General features: G+C 49.9%; 1 protein-coding gene across 9 annotated transcripts in view; it reads right to left on the bottom strand.

Moving 5' to 3' along the window:
* The window catches only part of SSUH2 (ssu-2 homolog), a 70,932-nt gene that overhangs the window by 14,076 nt on the left and 36,708 nt on the right, over window positions 1-20,148 (bottom strand). For 7 of the 9 annotated variants that reach the window (XM_043886260.1, XM_043886262.1, XM_043886261.1 and 4 more), the window contains 4 exons: window positions 20,041-20,136; window positions 3,002-3,100; window positions 2,567-2,648; window positions 924-1,056 (listed from right to left, as the gene is read on the bottom strand). In XM_043886260.1, coding sequence (XP_043742195.1) covers window positions 924-1,056; window positions 2,567-2,648; window positions 3,002-3,100; window positions 20,041-20,136 — 410 coding nt within the window. Of the gene's footprint in view, window positions 1-923; window positions 1,057-2,566; window positions 2,649-3,001; window positions 3,101-9,364; window positions 9,632-20,040; window positions 20,137-20,148 lie in introns of those variants that run through there. The other 2 variants (XM_043886267.1, XM_043886266.1) reach the window with 2 other exon arrangements.

Raw genomic sequence — 20,148 nt, 5'->3', positions numbered from 1 at the left:
CTTTACACATAGAAATGGCCTACCAGTTAAGTTTTGGAGCAAAAACCGCCTTTTGACAGATGGAGGCTGCCGGAATCAGCCACTCTGAGCATCCCCTTGGAGGAATTTATCTGCCTGATGTCCAGACCTTCTTTCCTTCTTGAGCCTCATCCACAGGATCACAAAACGGAAGGGATCTTGGACATCACCCAGCTCCTCCTTCCCCATGGGAGGAAAGGGATGCTCAGAGAGGTCGCTGACTTGCCTGAGGTCACACAGCCACACAGAGACCTTTACCCCAGATCCCTGCGAGGCCAATTTCCATGTGGCTGTGTGCCCTCTGGGGAAGCTGCTCCAGTGACACAGGACGTGAGGACTGAGACCTGACCTGTCGGGGCAGAGGGCGACAGGTGCGTCTGCGGTCTTGGGACCAGACACAGGCCCCCCTGGAGCCTCAGGCCCGGGGATGGTGAGTAAATGAGCCTTGGCACAGACGAAACTTGGGGGAGGCAGAGGGCGCTGGGATCAGGGCAGGAGGTGGTCCTGTTATCCCTCTGGCAAACAGATGAGTTGTGTCTTAAAAAACAAGACTTTGAAGCCAGCAAATCCAGTTTGAATCCCAGCTTGGTCACTTCTAGTTTCGTGTTTGGGGGTAAGTAACTCCACTTCTGTAAACATCCAGTTCCTCCTCTTAACTGGTGATGACGGTTATCTACAGTGCAAGGCAGCTATGAGGATTTGATAAGACATATATGGAATGTGCTTTCCGTAATGCCCAGGGCATTCAAGCTGCTTCACGGTGACTGATACTCATGATTCCTTGTATTGTCACTCACTGCAAACCCAGGAAGTGGCAGAACCAGCGTCACCACCAGTCACACACACACGGCCCCCCACGATTCCTTTCCCCCGGCCTCTCCAGGCCCCCGCCGGCCGCCCCTCACCCGACACAGGTTCTGCTGCTTCAGCTCCAGGATGACGAGGTCGCCAGCGGCTGCCCTGCCGTAACAGCACTTGGAGTCCACGAAGCTGAGGAGGGCTTCCCGGGCCGCCTCTTCTGTCACCACGGGGACTCTGCTGGGGACCGAGCAGGGGGGCAGTGGGCCTGGGGACACCCTGCGGGCTCACCAGGCCAGCCAGCCCCCTCCCTGTGCAGATATTAACTGAGGACTGGACGCTGCGGGGGGCAGGGAGTTGGGGGGGCACCATGGTCCCCAGCAGGGGTAGAGCCCTCGGGCATCCACCTGGGCAGGGTGTCACCAGCATCAGGAACTGTGTGAACGGATTGCTGGTGGGAAAGTGGCACCATCTAGAGGACAGAAATGTACTTTAGCTGGAGTGTGGAGCTGGAGAGAAAGGCTAATAGAATCTTAGAACTTGAATAACATAAAAATCAAAAAAAAAAAGATGAATGATGTCATTTTATAGATATGGAAGACTGAGGTCCAGAGAAGATGTCACACAGCTAGACAGAGGCAGAGTTAGGCAGACAAGGCTCCTGCTCTCGGGAGCTGTAAGCAGTGCTCAGGAGGAGACCCCAGTCGAGAACCTTCTGACAGTGGTGTCCAGGGAGACCTCCTGTGAGCCCGCAGCAGGAAAGCAGCACGGGGTTGGAAGGCAGATGACAGGTGACCCTTCCTCGGCCTCCTCTCTGGAAGACTCTCCTGAGGCCCAGCTGACCCTCCTCAGCAAAAGCCCTCCTGCCCTACCACCGCCACAAGCAGGGCTCCTTCCTCCTTCTTCCCCTCTCATCTTCATATTCTTCTCCATGGCCGCCCAACTCCAAATGCAAGCCCTGCATTCATACACGCTGTGTCCCCAGCACCCCTGGCCCAGGGCACAGAGAGGTCTGTGCGCCCACAGATGGCGCAGAGCAGATGGAGAATGTGGGGACTGGGGCGGCCGAGATGAGTCCACGGAGGAAGTGGGTCCGTGGGCACACAGGGCGGTAGCCAACAACGAGAAGGGAAGTGGTCCAGGCAGCAGTGGGGCCAGGAACCAGGAGGACACCCTCGAAGGCAGGACATAGCCACTCTAGACTTAGAACAGGCGTGGCTGCTTGTGTCCACACACACCTGGCTGGATAGCCGGAGCTCCGCCCCGAGTCCTCCACACAAGGAGGGCCCGCTCCAGGGAGCAGAGCAAGGGCGGTGGGCTTTTGCTAAAGGCCTAGAGCGCAAAGGTTTTAGGCTTTGTGGGTCATATGGCCTCTGTGTCACCACTCAGCTCCTCTGTCACAGTGTAAAGGCAGCCACAGACACTAGGGGGGGAAAAAAATGCGTGACCGTATACCAATAGGCAGTGGACTGGATCTGACCCAGGGGCTGTCATTTGCAACCCCTGATCTAGACTAGAGTTTTCAAGCCTGGCATGGTAGCCAGACAGCTTGGAAAGCTTGGGCAAGTACACATTCCCAAGTTCCATCCCTGGAGAATCTAATCGAGCGGGACTGAACTCTGAGGCACAGTCTAGGTTGAAATCTGTGGCCCCTAAGATTTCTGAGAAGGGCTCTCAGGGGACAAAGGTGACTGAGGGATCGTCATGCATGACCCCGTGTGATGGCTCCCCGAGGGCCACCAGATCTCACCTGTGTTCCAGAAATGAGGACCAGCATCTTTGTTCCTGGGGTCTCCCTGCAGTCTCTGAAGGTGGGAAAAATATCTGGTGTCCTGGAGAAGAGGGGAGGAGTCAGGGTTCTACAGTCTGGCTTCAAGGCACAGGCATTTGTGGGATGAAAGAAGGAAAAATGAGCTGAATGTGAGAAAGAACAGATGAAGAAGGAGAGTTCCAAGACCAGCATCATCCTGGTCTTAGATGGAGATGGACATGGTCATGGAATGTCCACGGACACAGGACCTATGCCCCTGTCCTCCAGTTCCCTCCCAACAGTGACAAGGGGCTTCCCAAGGTCCCCAGGGGACAGGGGAGTTCTCCCAAGCCAGCCTATTCCACATACACACCCACAACAGCGTCACCCCAGAAGAAGCTGGAAGACCCAAGACCCTACAGACCACACACTTACTGTCCCCTTGAAGGACCCAGTCACAGCTGGGCAGCGTCTCCAGGAGTTCTGCCGGGGGCGCCAGAGGACTCTCGGCTTCAAAGCTGAGATCTACCACACCTGAGGGAGAGCAGGCAGTGCTGAGCCTCGGGGAGGAACAAGTGAGGGCCAGTACATGGTGAAGAGCCTTGAGGTTTAACTCAGCCTCACTCTGGCCCCTTCTGGTCCCCTTGGGACACACACACATCTGCAGGGCGGGCAGCGATGGGGTGGGGTGATGAGAGTAGCGGCAGTAATAGTAACGAGGAGAGGAACATGAGGAAGGGCAGCTCCTGCTTGTTAGCTCCTTCTCTGAGCCAGTCATCAGGACAGGGGCTTCATAAGCAGTAGCCTCTTCCACGGCCCCGGGGGACAGTCACTGAGTAACAGGCGGGCACACTTCTATGATGCTCCTCTCATCACAAGACAGGTCCCTGTTCGCTCCTGGAGCCTGGGCAGGCTTGTGACTGCTTCACCAAGGGAACGCAGGGAGCTGAGAATAGAACTGCAGCTCCTACTTCTGGCCTCCTGAAGCCATCCCTCTTGATGCCTGAGCTGCCAGGTAAGAAATCAGACCACTCCACTGGAGAGGCCAAGTGGAAACACCCACAGACTACGTGGACAGGGGCCCAGTGGTATCCCGCCTTCTCCAAGCACCCTGCCAAGCCACCAGGAATATGAGCAGAGCTATTTTGGGCCCTGTAGTCCAGAGCAACTGCCTGCCAGATCACTAACCTTTTAATGGACTGCATGTCTGCATCCTCCCAAAATTCATATGTTGAAACCCACACCCTCAATGGAGCTGGGGCCTTTTGGAGGTGATAAGGTTGACATAAGTTCTTAAGGATGGAGTTCTGTGACGGGATCAAAGTCCTAAGAAGATTGCTCTCTGCTATGCGAGCAACTGGTGAGAAGGCAGCTGTCTACCAGCCAGATGCTGGGTCTGCGAACTGGAAACTCAGGACAACTCATGAAGTGCCTCCCACACATGGTGCCTCCCTCACCACCCCTCCTGCAGGTGCAGAAGGCAGGACTTCTATCTCGGCTTGACCTGAGCAGTGTGAGGCTCAGAGGAGTTATTCCAGTATCCTGAGGATGCGCATTGCTGGAGTTAGAGAAGGACAGAGGCTCCTTGATCCAGTTCTAGCCCACTGCGCCATCCATCAAATCCGTCCCCCAAAGCCCCCATGCTGGGGGACAAGGATCCCTCAGCTCTGTCTTTCTAGTGGTCAATTGACCACAGGAAGTTGACTTTAAAGGGTGAGCTGATAAGCAGTTCGTGGAAAGGGGTTCTCTGCATTAAGTCACTGAAGCCCACTCAATTCAAGCTTTCAGTGGATCCACCTCATCTCCTGGATCCTTCTCTTTTTTCTTTTGCAGTTCTTTAAAGCCTGTTGCTCTTAATCACTATAGAAATAAAAAGAATATGTTCTGTCCTTTAGAGAGTAATAAAAACAAAAGCAAGAGGAATAAGAAGATCTTGTTCAGAAGTAGAACAGCCTAGGTTATCTGGAAGTAGAGACAGATGGCAGGTAGTGAGGAAGCCTGAAATTTTGGAATTCAGGTCAAGAACAGTGAGGGAAAGAGGAGGTGTAATTAAAACAAATAAAAAACCCTGGCTCAACCACCTCCCTCGTTAGGGTGTACTTGTCCTCTAACAGTAACAAATAATCATGGATCTATTAAAGTTCTGCCTCCTGGGAGGAAACTTTCAAAGGAAGCAGAAATAGAAGGACATTTGTAGTTGTAGAGTACCTTTCTTAGCCAGAAAACCTGTATCTGTAAGTGAATGATTCTGCTGAGACCCTGGGAAAAGCCCTGGGACAGATGTGGGTATGATGTAACGTGACATCATCCTAAACCTTTGAACACCTGTTGCTGTGTCCTGAAATCCCAGGATGAGAATTCACCTGGAATTATTTGTTGAACCTTGGTTCTCAATATTATTTTGCTTCTAATGAGTTTATTAGCATTCTCAGCGACTCGAGCCACCAGGCACCCAGGGATCAGCAAACATTTTCTACCAATCAGTTCAGTTCAGTTCAGCCACTCACACATGTCCAACTCTTTGCAGCCCCATGGACTGCAGCACACCAGGCTTCCCTGTCCATCACCAACTCCTGGAGCTTGCTCAAACTCATGTCCATCGAGTTGGTGATGCCATCCAACCATCTCATTCTCTGTCATCCCCTTCTCCTCCCGCCTTCAATCTTTCCCAGCATCAGGGTCTTTTCCAATGAGTCAGTTCTTCGCATCAGGTGGCCAAAGTATTGGAGCTTTAACTTCAGCATCAGTCCTTCCAATGAATATTCAGGACTGATTTCCTTTAGGACAGACTGCTTTGATCTCCTTGCAGTCCAAGGGACTCTCAACAGTCCTCCAACACCTCATTTCAAAAGCATCAATTCTTTGATGCTCAGCTTTCTTTATGGTCCAACTCTCACATTCATACATGACTACTAGAAAAACATCATCCCAAAGCTTTGAACACCTGTCGCTGTGTCCTACAAATAACCAGGTGGTAAGTATTTCAGACTATGGGCTGTACAGTCTGCCTCAGCCATTGTGCCCTGAAAGTAGCTATTGACAATAGACAATTGAATAAGTGTGGTTTGGTTCCAATTAAACTTTACAAAACTGGCAGTGGGTAAGCTTTGATTTGTGAGCCATATTATGCCCACCCTGACCTGCCACACTTGTGTGGCTGGGTTTGAAGGGGATCAGGAAGGTGGCGGCTGGAATTTGAAACTTTTTGGCGTGGGGTCCATGCTCACTCATTGCAGTATCTATGAATCCAGTCAAAAGAATTAAAGATGAAAAAAAAAAAAAGAATTAAAGATGAGGGGTAGGGTTGGACTGCAGCCCAAAGTGACTAGACTCAGAATCCCTAGGCACAGTGGCTAGGAATCTGGGATCTAATACGCCAGCATCTGAGCCAGGTAATACATGACACTGTCAGACACCCATCCTCCCAACACTCAACCTCCCCAGCTGTGAAAGAGAGCAGGTGATCTTAGGGCCCATCTAAAGAGACAATGTGTATACAGCTCTCAGCCCCAAGCCTGGCATGTAAAACATGTTTGGTCAATGCCTTGGACCTGAGGAGGGCAGGTCTTCTTCTTTCTTTGTGCTCCTTTAAGCCAGGGGACCAGAGTGAGAATGTCAAACATGAAAAGAAAGGCAAGGTTATCACAGCCCCATTCCCTGGGAGGGTCACCACCCATCCGGAAGTCTTGACTCTGATGGGGCATCAATACTCTCCCAGACAAAGGAGACAAGGAAATGCCACGTGGCCGCTCTGTCCTGCTAAAAACCAAACAGAGGCAGGAAGAGGGGAAGAATAAGAGGTGGGAAACTCAGAGCTCCATCCATCAACTGGGAGTCACTCTGACCTCTGGCAATGTGTCAGAGCTAAATTAACCTCCCCATTATGTGTAGACAAGAATAAAAACCTCCAGGCTGAAGCACAGCCTGAGCGTCATTTCCTGGGCAGATCGCATCAGGCACAACAAGAATGCGGACATCACGGGACATTGTGTGGCGCCTAGTATGGGGAGCTCTGATGGGGGCCACCAGCCACGCCACCATTCCCGCGATGTTGGGCTGTGTTCCAAGGCGGTCGTCTAGCTGGATCACAGTCCCCTAACAATGCTGGGCCTAGTTTGGGGGTGTGCCATGGTCTCTCTTGCACCTCATGAAAACCACTTTTGTAGAAGGACCCCATTTTTTAGAAGGACAAGATGGGGTTCAGAGATGTGATTGAGACAGTGAGCTCACAGCAGAGACAGAAACACTACTTAGAACTCAGAGCCTGACTCCAAGCCCTACGGCCTTTCCACTCGGGGGGACATCCCACTGCTCCAGGCACACAGGTCAAGTGGTTGCCCAGAGAGCTTCACAAAGGGCTACCCAGGTCGTGTTTCTATTCACCAGGCACCAGCTGTTTTTCTTTTGTATAGAAAAGAATTTTTCTTGTGGAGACAGGCACAATTCATGGATAACCCCTCAAGTTTCTGTTTTTAAAACGTCATTCTTTTGATGTCAGAGGATCAAAGGAGTCCATGTCTCCTGCTTCTGATTAATCATTCTCAAAGCACTGAAATTTGATGGAGGTGATGCTAAAAGTGACTTCCATGTGGATGCCACATCCCAGAATGTCCCTATCCATGCCTCCTTTGGTACCAAAGTATATCACTGGAGGAATGTATTTTCTCTGAAGTTGCTCCACATTATAGACACAAAAACTAAGGAGACAAAACTTTAGTGACCAGGAAGGGTAACTCAATTGGCTAAAGTGGATACCATCTTTCACCTAAGAAAGGACATTTAAATTATGGAAGTCCCACAGCAGCCTTCCTTTCTGAAATGAGGAAAAAATTTTACCTAGTTTCAGATTTCATCAACTTAGTTTCTAAAAAATTTCTGAACCATCTCACACCTGTCAGGAGACCCAAAGTGCCAGCTTGAAGTTCAATTGTGTTGGAAACCAGCATATAGAGTGACCCTACAGCAGAATAAGGGGTTTTAGAACTTTAAGGGAACTAAAAAGAGTTCACCTTCCTCTTACCTTGCTTACCAAAAAGCCTGATGCCAAAAGAGAAAGAGCACAATAACAGTATTTTCCGTTAAGAGCAGTTTAATGTTCTAGGGGACATAATCTGATCATTTTCTGATCATTTACTCCATGCCTACTCTGGGCACTTTACATTAAAATTAATCTTTTATAAATTATACAAGATGACACCATCTCTATTTTTTTCCTTGGGGGAAATAATGCTCAGAGAGGTTTAGTGACTTAAGTAAAGTCACCCAGCAATTAGGCAGCACTTGGATTTGAATTCAACTCTGACATAGCCCATATCTACTACAACAAAATCCAAATATAAATGGAAAGCTAATGAGCAGTGTTTCCAAGATGAAAGATTTCAATCAACTATTAGCAGAAAGTTATTACAATAATACTATGGATACACAATTCCAACACATCAGAGGTCAGAGTAAGTCCTCCTCAAATACATGCTAAATTATCTATGTACATTCTCTCACTTCAGTATGAAAAAGGACTCCAAGAAAACATAAACTGAGCTCTCTAAGATGAGCATGCATTCATTTTATATCCCACTGGAGTTCTGAGGCTTGAAGCTCTGAGAAACCAACATTAAAGGCCGTAAAAAGTGATGGGCTTGCAGAGGACCTTCAGAGTCACCACATTCAGTAACTCTGAAAATGCACTAATGTCACAGGCATCTCTGGGATCCAAATGAGACCTGAGCATACCCTACCCCCACCTAACACACACAGAGCACGTATACGTAATATTTTGCCCTTGACTTCATGGTCCTCAAATTAACAACTCCTGACCAATCTCCTTCTACAGTTGGGAAACTGAGGCTCAGAGAGGTTAAGTGACTTGCCCAAGATCACACAGCCAGCTGACAGCAGGGCCAGCACTTGAGTCCTAGCCTCCCAACTTTAAATCCGGTACTCTACTTGGTTGCCTGTCCCAAATTTAGGATCAAACATTTCTGTCTTAAAACACATCACATCTCTTCTGAAAATACCACTTCCTTTTTTATTTCTTTAAATAGTTACCAGATTCCATTGTATTTCTGTCCCAGGGAGGACAAGATGGACTTCCCTGGTGGTTTAGATGATAAAGAATCTGCCTGCAATGCTGGAGGACCCAGGTTCAATCCCTGGGTCAGGAGGATCCCCTGGAGAAAGGAATGGCTACCCACTCCAGTGTTCCTGCCTGGAGAATCCCATGGAACAAGCAGCCTGGAGGGCTCTGATCCATGGGGTCGCAGAGGGTCAGACATGACTGAGCGACTAACACCATGACTAATGACAAGATGGGGTTACCTGGGCTATGTTTGATGAGCGGCAATGAACAAGCCACCTTCTTGCTAGAGGGAGATCACACATAAAAACCTTTCACTGACATTTCTTTAAAATTAACTTCATCTAAGAACTGCTGCCATTGTGACTGAAATGGGAAGCCTGATATTCAGGCTAGCATTTGGCTCTGGAGAATGGGGGTGGGGACGGACTGTCAATCAGAAAAAGGAAGGATAAAGAATCTTAAGATTCAGAGAGCGTTACAGAGTTAGGGAAGAAAGGTCTCACCTTGGTTTCTGCCATCCTTTTCAACTGCCCAGGGGTACCTAATGGAAGAACAGCCCACAGGGCGCAAGTGGGCTTTTCAGGCAAGAAGAAGGAAGGGAGGAAGGAAGGGATGCTCTAGCAACACAGACGCAGAACCAAGACAGTGCTGAGGGCAGCAGAGAGATTTCAACTCAGCGTCCCCTGGAAGCAGCACCCTTTGCCCTGACCAGCTGTACTTACTGTCATCGTCACTCAGATCCCTGTCCATGGTCCAGATGTCCAGTCAAGGAAGTGCCTGCCCTCCCAGTGGGCCCAGGCCGCTGGGATCTGAGGGACCACCCTTGGCCCCTCCCAGAACAGCGGGCCCATTGTTGCCCGATTTAAATACAACAGAGGGAAACATCTGCGGGGAAGCACGGAGCCCATCAGAGCGCTGCTCGGGTCTAAGTGCTGCTCCTGGGGCTCCTCCTCACAAGACCCTCTACTTGCCAGGCTTGTGCTACCAATCTCCTGCCTCCACACACAGTCCTGTGAGACAGGCACTTCTATGGAGCCCATTTTTCTGAGCAAGAATTCAAATATTCACCTGTCTAGACTCTTAAGTCAGAGCTCTTGACCCCTGTGCCACATGGCTCATCTGAAGGAGGCAGGTTCCTGAGTGCTGTGTGGGCAGGATGAGGGAGGAGGAGACACCGAAAAATGTAAACTGCAATAACCATGAGGAGGTTACCTCCCCACGGGGCAGAGGAGAAGCACGTGGGATCTCTCAAGACTTCAGTGTCAACCTCCTGGGCTCACAGGGGAATTGTTGAGGCTGGGATTATGAGGTGATGCTCCAAAACCACACGGAACATTGTGGGCAGAGCCAGCTCCTGACCCAGGCTGCATGGGCCCAGCTCTCTGTGAAACATCTGTGGGTTTTTAAAGGTCTCTTCCTAAGCCTTTTGCATCAGGACTGGAAACGCCTGCAACCCCAACCCTTGCAAGGATACCCCTCTCCTCTGGAGGAGTCTGAGCAATGAACACCCGGACCTGGTCAGCTGCTGCTGGAAGCAGAGAGTTCAGGAGCTGGCACCACCTGCCCCGGATCCCTGGCAGTGACCCCTCTCATCTGGACCTGGGGTTCTCTAGCCAGGACAGCCTGGCTTGGTGGGGCAAAGCACATCCCCTGTGCCTGCCTGCCCAGCCCAGCAGTGCCTGTAGGACGTGTCACGATGCCCACAACAGACTGTCGTGCCCACCTGGGAGGCACTGACTGAGGCGCACAGGCCTGGCCTCGACAGCCACACCAGGCACAGAGATGCTTCCAGAGTGCCCTCAGCCTCACTCCCCCACATCCACCCTCGTCATCCACTGCCCACCCTCAACAGAATGCTGGCGACAGTCATGAACGCAGTAGCAATAATTTGACAAATGCTTCTTGAATATGCTCAGATGACTCAATGCTCACAAGTAGGTTTTTTATGGTTGACTGGAGCACTGCTTTCCTTTAACTTGAGAGTTAATTTCATTACTGCATATTCATGAGAAAGGCCAAGGCCCTCAAGAATTCATTTAGCTTTTTGATAGTTTTGTACATTGAACAATGATTTTAAGCCACTGTAGATCTGTCCCCATGGTAACAGGATTACCATAGACGTATGTGCCTGGTGTGGGTGTCTTACTCTAAATGTAATACGCATGTGTGTCTATGTCTTTGTCTGTATGTGTGTGTGTGTATTTGAACCTAAACATGACAGATGATAGACAGAGAGAGACAATTTGTGGCTTAACTAAAACAATAATATGTAAACCGCCATTACAGGTTGAGTATTTTGCTGTTGTTGTTCAGTACTTTTCAGGCAACAATGTATGCTTGCCAAAAACCCTTCTCAGCATTTGAAACAATCATAGGAAATTATTAAATGGCAAACAGAAGAACAGAATTTTAAATACAGCTGAGTACTAAGGGTTCCAGAAATCTTGAGGCTGCAAAAATGCAGACAACCATTACCTGTATCTTAGGAACCAGGGAGCATTGATCAAAGGCGGTGAAAGTCCCTTGCTGAACACTAGGTTAGATCACAGTAGTGGATTAATAAATCTCTCTTAAAATACATGGAGGAATGAACAAACCAACTGCTAGAACTTTCTAATCTGGCTTAAGCATCAAGACAGGAATGCTGTCTGCAACTACAATGGCATGCTTGAGTGACTGAGGCCAAACGATATCCATCACCACGTAGTATTCAGGTGTCAGGAGAAACAAGCATTGTTAATTCTAGAATCCAGGCCAGTACGAAGTTAATACTGGTTCCCACCTCTTACTGGTATGAGAGGGGGCTTCGGGTGGGCTGAGAGAGGCATCAACTAAGTTCCCGACATTTTACATTCATCCTGTATCACTGCTGCTGCTATCAACAAAAGGCTTGCCTATAGCTCTTCTTCCTGAACCTGTCCACAGTGGTCCATGGATATGATCCATCATCACACTCTTCACATCTTGCACATGGTAAGTACTCATGAAACATTGGTTGAATGACCATAAGTGTTTAAGAGTTAACTCTATCTATTTACTGCTGAGAATCTTGTTTGTTCTTGGAAAGAAAGTCTGTCTGATCTCAGTTTGCTCTCTGAGTTGTGAGAGTGCTGTGGCTGTGGGACTACTTAAAGTAGTCGTGGCCGTGGGAACTGTGTTAGGCAGCGCAGGGCTTTAGAAGGGAATCCAGAAGTCATGGCGTATGGCTGCAGCTGAACATGATGCTGAGCAAAACGCCTAAAGGGAGGGCTCAGCCAATAACTGCAGGTATCTAAAAGGCTGTCATGAGGAACTGAGTCTCAGGACACTCATGCTACAAGTAGACACGCTGAGAGCCAATCCAGAATGGGGGGACCATTTCAGCTTACCAGACAGAAGATCTGTCTAGTGACATATCTTTCCACTGAGTTGGGCCTCTCCAAAGAATATTATAGCAGAAGCTTGATGACTATACAAAGTGGACAGTACTAGAAACTAACAGTTTATGGCTTCAGAGTCAGTGTAAACTGGGTTCAAAATTCAAAAGTGGATGCTGCAACACTACAGCCTCCTTTGAGTGCATACCCGGAAGACAGTGAAAGGAAATCCTCCTGTGGGGAGAATTCTGAACAGTGCACCTGGTCGTGCATGTGGCCAGAAAGAAGAAATGGCCACAGGTACGAGTCTCTACCAGGTTTCCCTGGTGGCTCAGATGGTAAAGAATCTGCCTGCAATGCAGGAGACCTGAGTTCAATCCCTGGTCGGGAAGATCCCCTGAAGAAGGAACTGGATACACTCTCCAGTATTCTTGCCTGGAGAATTTCTTGGACAGAGAAGCAGGCTATAGTCCACGGGGTCGCAAAGAGTCAGACACGACCAAACGACTAACAAGAGTCTACCAATTCATGGGCAAAATGCTTCTGCTAGATGGTCAGAACCCTAGAAGGAACGTCACTGGAATACTGGTGACAAGGAGGCCTGGAAATGAGGAATATTGATAGATTTCTCTGAATGGGCAAAGAATACGAAGACCTTTGCATCTCATGTTAATGTTCACCAAAGGGTGACTTCAGCAGAGGTGACTTCAGCAGATTTCAATCATCCTTTAAAGCTGAGGCGTGATCCATCCTGGGCTTCAGGCCCTTTCTGCAGTTACTCTGCCACTTCCTAGTGGGTCATAGTGGTAGGGACGGAGGGTGTGCATGGGCTCAGGAAAATGGTTCACCATGGCTGGTCTGGCTACTGCTGACAGCCCGGTCTGCCAGGAGCAGAGGCCAACAAGGGGTCCCAGTGTGGAGACCAACAAGACCCCCTGAACAGCTTCCATCTGGAAGAGGCAGTGCTCTGTGCTTCTGAAACACTGGTTACTCACAACACTTCTACCTTTCCTGGGCTCTAGCAAAGAAGGAACAGAGGCTGCACCCTCCAAGATGAAAGAAATCATCAGACCAGGCTGGACAAGAAACAGAGACTTCTGGCAAGTAGGTCTCATATATAAGCTACCACAAAGTTCACCAGATGCTCCTTCCTTCAATGGTTCAGAAAGTGCCCACTGTGTGCCCAGCCCTGAGAAGAAAACCAGGTAATTCCTGCACTGGAGGAACTCCCGGTCTTAAGTGAGAGACAAGTTCATAACCCAGTACTTAAAAATCAGAGGCCCAGAGGCTGCAGAGGAGGAGCAGACAAGATGTTCTGGAATGTCGGGGATCAGGCACTACGGGGGATATACACACTGGTGTGGTTGTGGCAGAAAATGCACCACTCACTGGCTGGTGACACCTGAACTGTTGAATGAGTACTTGCGGAACTCCCTGGTTCCTTAGACATCAGACTTCCTTGTGGGAGACCTCTCAGCCAGTCCAGGCTGATGACCTCTTTGTATCAGAGGAGGCAGCTTCTACTCAGTTCTTTTTTGTTTTGTTTTGTTTCTTTTTTTTTTTTCTACTCAGTTCTTATAAGGCAGCTCTGGAGGAGCATCAGCCCCTGCTTGCCTCCTCCCTGTGACCACACCTCAGACCCCTGGAGGCTGTTGCTGGTTTTTCTCCCATCAAAATGGTGGTCACTCAACAAGGCCAATGTGTCTGGTTGCAGGCTCTTGCTTCTCAATCAACTTACCAAGGGGCTTACCAATATTACAAATCCTCAGTTTCCACCTCCCCAAATCCTGATTAATTATGCCTCTGGTGCAACCATGGATCATGTCTCTTTTCACAAAACAACTGGGAGATTTCAACTCAGGTGTTCTACACTTTTAAAAACAAAACACTGACTTAAGGATCAGCCCAACTCAGCATTCTAACTTCTTTCTTTTAAGAGTCATTTCAGGGTAAAATCCACAGCAGAAAATGAGGTTACCCCCTACCTAAGGTCAAGATGAAGATTAATACTGGATTAAGGTCTTTAGTAAGATCATTCTATCGACCCACAGATTTTCATTTTCCTCCCTCAAGGGCACAGATCTTATAGGGGTAACAGCAATCTCCACAGTAAGAACTGAGGAAGCTTTTTAGATTCATAGAGCATTTTCTAAGAAGTCATCTCATTTGGTGGCAGTTCCAGCCTGAGCCATCCTAGGACATTCAAATACAGAAGTCATCTCTTTCATGTCTCCTCCCCTCTTCTGATCCCAAAGAGCCACTAAAACCAGCTGATGAGCAGATGGCATCAAGAATTCACCTAAGGGACTTCCCTGGTGGCACAGTTGATGGGAATCCGCCTGCCAATGCAGGGGACCCAGGTTCAGCCCCTGCTCTGGGAAGGTTCCACATGCCGTAGAGTAACTAAGCCACAACTACTGAAGCCCGCACACCTAGAGCCTGTGTTTCACAAGAGAAGCCACTGCAGTGAGAAGCCTGCACACCGCAAGGAAGAGTAACCCTGCTTACCACAACTACAGAAAATCCACGTGCAGCAACAAAGACCCGGCACAACCAAAAATACATAAATAAAACTTTTAAAAATAAAATTTTAATCTTTTAAAATAAAAACTAAAGAATTCACCCAGAATTTTAATGATTCAGGATTCAGCCATTGCTACACAAAGCCAAGCAGAAAAGCTCAATTCCGGTCAAAGTGAACTGTTTTCATGAAGATGGTGGTGGTTACACAGCACCTAAAAAACTTTAATTGTGCACATAAAATGTACCATCTTAACCATTTTTAAGTGCACAGTTGAGTGGTATTAACTACATTCCACACTGTATAACCATGACTATCATCCACAGATGATAGTGGATTTTTTCTTCTTCCTCAGCAGAAACTTTGTACCTGTTAGGCAATAACTTCCCAGTCCCTGTCCCCCACAGAACCTGGGAACCACCATTCAGCTTTTGGTCTCTATGAATCTGACTGCTCTAGAGATCTCATATAAGTAGAATCATACAGTATCTGTCATTTTGTGACTGGCTTATTTCACTTACGTTGTAGGGTCTTCAAGGCTCACCTGTATTATAGCATCTGATAGAATTACCTTCCTTTTTGAGGCTGAACAGTATCCTTTGTATGTTTACATCATGGACACTCAGGCTGCTTCCACCTTCTGGCTATAGTGAGTCATGCTCTGGTGAACATGGGTGGACAAATACCTCCTCAAGATCCCACTTTCAATTCTTTGGGGTATATACCCAGCAGTGGACTTGCTGGATCATACAGTAATTCTATGCCTGATGCTTTAAGGAACTGCCATATGATTTTCCACGGCAACTGCACATTCCCACCAACAGTGCACAGCGTTCCAATGTCTCCACATTCTTGCCAGCATTTGTTTTCCATTTACACAGTACTTTACAGCTTACAAATTGTTACTAGCTCCACGTGACAGATGTTTTCTAAAGGCTCAGGGAGGTGAAATAACTTGCCCAGGATCACACAGCAAGAAGCCAGCCTGGAGCCTCCTAACTCCTGGTGCCATACTGTCCCCTTGCCACATGGCAGCACATAAGCACTGGTTCTAAACTCAACCTTACTCTTTCCAGATGGGGGTTCTGCCCCCCGATCTACAGAGCTCTCACCGCTCAACTCATTTGTCCATTCAGTGAACATTCACTGAGCATCTACTAGGAGCCAGGTCCTGCCCCAGGCCCCCTCAACAGCCCATATAAATAAACCTGGATCCACCCACAAAACCCCCTCAGGAGCCAAGACTGCCCAACAAAGGAATTCTACCCCACAGGGCCTGGCAGCTGCGATAACATTGTTCCTGGCTTATCAGCAGGCTGGTACATGGAGACCAGCGGTGCCCATGACAGGAATTGAGGATGGAGTGGAAGAGAACGGTCTTGACACAAATAAGAAACTGGCCCAAGTGGGAGGTTCCTGGAACACTGCATCCAAGCACCTTCCTCTCCCTGGGAGCCAGGGAAACCGGCACATCCCTTCAGGCCCAAATCATGGGCTCCTAACTGCAGTGACAGAAAAGGGACTGGGGTCTTTCAAAGCCTCCTAAATGCCAAGGATGAAGAGAGATGCTTTTACAGGTGCTTTCCCACCTAAATCCTTCAGCAACCCCATAAGGTAGATATTGTTCTCTTTACAGGCGGAGAAGTAGGGGCTTCAGAGAGGGTAAGTGACTTACCCAAAGTCACACAAGCTCAAATATAGCAGAGGCAGGATTTGAACAAGACCGGTTGGCACCAAAGTCCTAATGTAGACCACCAACAATCCTATGCATTACTATGTGTCATTATAAGACTCTGGGGGAAGAGAGAGTGATGTGATTTTCTGACCTGGCTAAAAAATGTCTCCATCCTCATAAACCTGGCTATCCAATCAACCAAACAGGAAAATCATGAACAAAGTTGTGAAACTCTGATGCTGGCAATTCCCTGGTCTTTGGAAGGTCACTCTTCAACCTTCCCTATTCTCCCGGAGTGATGATAATCTGAACCTCTGTCTCCTTGACAATAGAAAAGCCACACTTCAACAGATGTCCTTCCCAGGTCTTCCTGGAAGTTCCCAAGGATCACCCTCATCGCACTAGTCCACGCAGGGTGTGCAGCCACTTGGCACTCTGGCCAGATGCCCTTGGCTCCTCCCTTTAATCTCCTCTGGGTCTCTGCTCCCCATCCCTCCCTGTCCCCTTGACTTCAGCGAGGCCCCTCCTTTAAGAGAACCAGGCTATCTCACTTTACAAAATTCAGCTGCAAAAACTATGGAACACAATGGAAAACTTAACCTGGAAACCGGTCACATCACAGCTGCTGGGTTCCCTCAGTCCTGACTCTCCAGGGAACCCCAAACTCACCAACTCCTGTAATAGACCCTGGCCTCCCACTGTCTTACAAGGGCCTGGCCACATCCCCCAGTCGGGGGCTTCAGTGGGCAGGCACTGGGCTGCATCCTCAGCTCCCTCGGGACTCACTCCCTGGCCCGGGAGCAGCCCTGCTCAAGGCCCAGAGGGGGTCCCTTATGGAAAGGCCCTGGGCAGAAGGGAGCTGCCCAGCCCCAGAGCATGCCTCACCCTCCAGAGAGGCCCACGTCCAGGAACCAGTCCATGCAAGGTCTCCTTGCCTGAACTTGGGTCAACTCTGAAGGGCCACCTGGCTCCCCATGGAATCTGCTGAGGCCTTTGCTGTGACCGCCCCGCAGCTCAAGTTCCCTCCCTGCGGGCCTGCACCTCTGCTCCCTCACAGGACAGGGTCCAAGACACCCCCACCCCATTGCCTTCCCGCCTGTAGATTCCTCCTCAGTCTTCATCCCGGGAAGCCGGCCCGAAGTGGGCTCCACACCACGTCCTGCCCATCAGGGCCCCAGCCCCTGCGGTCCCTGGAGATGGCAGGCCGCACCCCTCTCCTCACTCTCACTTCCTGGGGGCGCCGGGGTGGGAATGGGGCCTCCCCACTCCCGACTCTAAACCTAGAGGCCTGGACTCACCTTGTGTCCATCCGTGCTCACTCCTGGGTGACTTCACACCGCTTCCTGACCACTAACCATCTCCAAAAGTGCTCCCTTCCTCTGAGCTCCAGGCTCCTCTCCAGGATCTCTACTCGGCTCTAACAGACTCTCAAACTGATCCCTTGACTTCTGTGCCCCTGACCTCCGACTCCCCTCTTGTCTCCATATCTGCGTGCAGGTCAGCACATCACATCCACTGTCTGGGTCACGTCACAGTCTGACCCCTTGCTCCCACTGTATCTGAGCCCCCACCCTCTTTCCCCTGGGTCATCCCCTGGTCTTCCCGCTGCTCCCCTCACTCCCCAAGAGCCTGTGTTCCACAGAACCCTCAGACTGATCCTTCTATAAATGCACGTCCCACAGTGGCCCTCCTCTGTTCAACAACCCCCTGGCTGCCATCTCACAGGTCCTGAAAGTCAAGCCTCTGCACAGCCTGTGAGGAGCACCCTGCACTCCTCCTATCCTCCTGCCCTGGTCCCCGCTATCCCCCATTCCAGTACCCTCATTACTCCAAAGCCACACCAAGCATACTCCTACCTCAGGACCTTTGCACTGGCTGTGCCCTCTGCCTGGAATTCCAGACCCCACAACTCATTCCCTCCCCTCTTTTAGGCCTTTGCTCAAATGTCATCTTCACAATGAGGCCATCCCTGACCCACTCCCTAAAACTGGACACCCCCATACCAACTCCACCAGCTCTCCAGCTATACAGTCCTATTTCCTGCTCTTGTCTTTCTTCACAGCACTTATCACAGCCCAACACTTTAACTATCTTACTGTTTTATGGAATATCTCACCACCCTATAGTCAGGATATAAGACCCCTCAGGGCATATTTTTGTCTGTTTCGTTCCCTGATGCATGCTGAGCACCCTGAACAGGGCCTGGCAAGTAGCAGGTGCTCCATAAATATGTGATGAATGAATGAATGCACAGTCAACATTATAGTGCCATGATTTCATCAGCCCATTGTTCTGGACTTCTGATATTATTCAGATGAGTTTTTTTCATCTATGGAACAAAAGAAAGAAAAGAGAAGAGAAACAGAAAGAAAAGAGAGATGAGACGACTAGTAATTTTTTAAGTATCAGATTGTAGACTTTCACACTTTGAAAAGCAGGAACCCAGTCTCAGAATGTCTCTTTACAAGGACAGCAGGAGGAAATTCACTGTGCCCTAAGGGGTAAATGCTCAGCTAAGGATGCTTCCCCAGGAGCTGGGAATAAGGAAAGCCCTGTCCCCACAGCGTCGTAACACTGACGGTGACAGCTCAAGATCCATCCCACGGCTGCAAAGCACATTTCTCCTGGGGCTCTTTGGTAGGTCCAAGCAGATATGCTGTCTGCATGCTTCCCATCCCAGCAGCTAGAACCGGTTTCTGTGGCCTGGCTGCCAGCCCCTCTGGGTGAAATCCTGGGGGAGGTTTTCTTCCCCAGTTCCTGGCACACAGTGAGGACAGAGCAATCTGTTCCCAGTAGAAGTCCTAGAGGCTAGTCTCCTAGTGCTTAAGGCTGCTGCCGCCAGCAATTTCCTCCCTTCCTCTTCTCTTCTACCTATGCCATCCATTTGTCTCCACAACCAATTTGGGATTTTAAAATTCTATTCAATCACTTACATTTTCAAACACAAATTCAATTTGCTTTGTGAGGCTGAGGGACAGCCCTGCCCTAGCCCCTGTGACCACAGAGGGGGCTTCCATCATCAAGGCTCCGGGGTCCGATCTGTCCCTCCTTCCACAGCCCCAGTGTGGGGGGTGGGGGTGGCGGACAGCTGGTACGGGTCATCATTGCTGGGGGTGAACACCTGCTGGCATCTCAGAAATCCTCTGGTCCTACCTCCCCACCATACACATGGGGAAATTGAGGCCAAGGGAAGGGAAGGGTCTTGCCCAGGGTCACATGGCAGGAAGAGGCAAGCTGGCACCCAGGATCTCTTCCATGACAGATACGCCCTCACATTTTGCCCTGAGGTCCCCAGACATAAAGTGGCTTCTTCGGGCCAGGCAGGGAGCTGGGAGTAGTATGGGGCATAGGAATTGGGGGAGTTGGGAGCAGAGTGGGGCACAGGAATCAGGTACTTTTCACTCATCATTAGTGATAAGCTCTGACCCTGGCAGAGACCTCTGCAGGTGCCAGAGCCATAAGTAACAGCAGACACACCAAGGTGCCTCCCTCAAAGCCAAAAGTGGCAGAAATGATTTCTCCTCCACCTCGATGTCAGGCTCCCCATCTTATGTCAGCTGGAGACACTACCGTGAGCAAGGACGGACGTGTGGCCACGACCCCAATCTAATCACCTTCCTCCCCAGGCCAGCCCTTCCCTCCTCCTCAGCTTCTTCTGGCCCAATGGCTTCACCATCCCCACACCTACCCACCCCCAGCCACACAAACTGGAAACCTCTAGCTGGCCTCAACTTTGCCTCTCCTCGCCCCCAACACCCCCTGCCCATCTCTCCTCCCCCCATCTCCGGACACCTTCCTCGTCCCGGCCCCCACTACCCTCCATCCTGGGACCGGGGCCCCTCTCACCTGCTCTGCAGCACTTGCCAGTGGCCGTGGGTCTACACACCAAGTGCATGCTCTTCGATGACCCCAGGGGTGAGGTGACCGGTCCACCACCAGATCCTAGAAGGGGAA

Source organism: Cervus elaphus, chromosome 24 (genome assembly GCF_910594005.1).
Source record: "Cervus elaphus chromosome 24, mCerEla1.1, whole genome shotgun sequence".
Taxonomy (NCBI): domain Eukaryota; kingdom Metazoa; phylum Chordata; class Mammalia; order Artiodactyla; family Cervidae; genus Cervus; species Cervus elaphus.
Note: the sequence above shows the minus strand (reverse complement) of the source record. Positions and strands in the feature narration are given on the sequence as shown.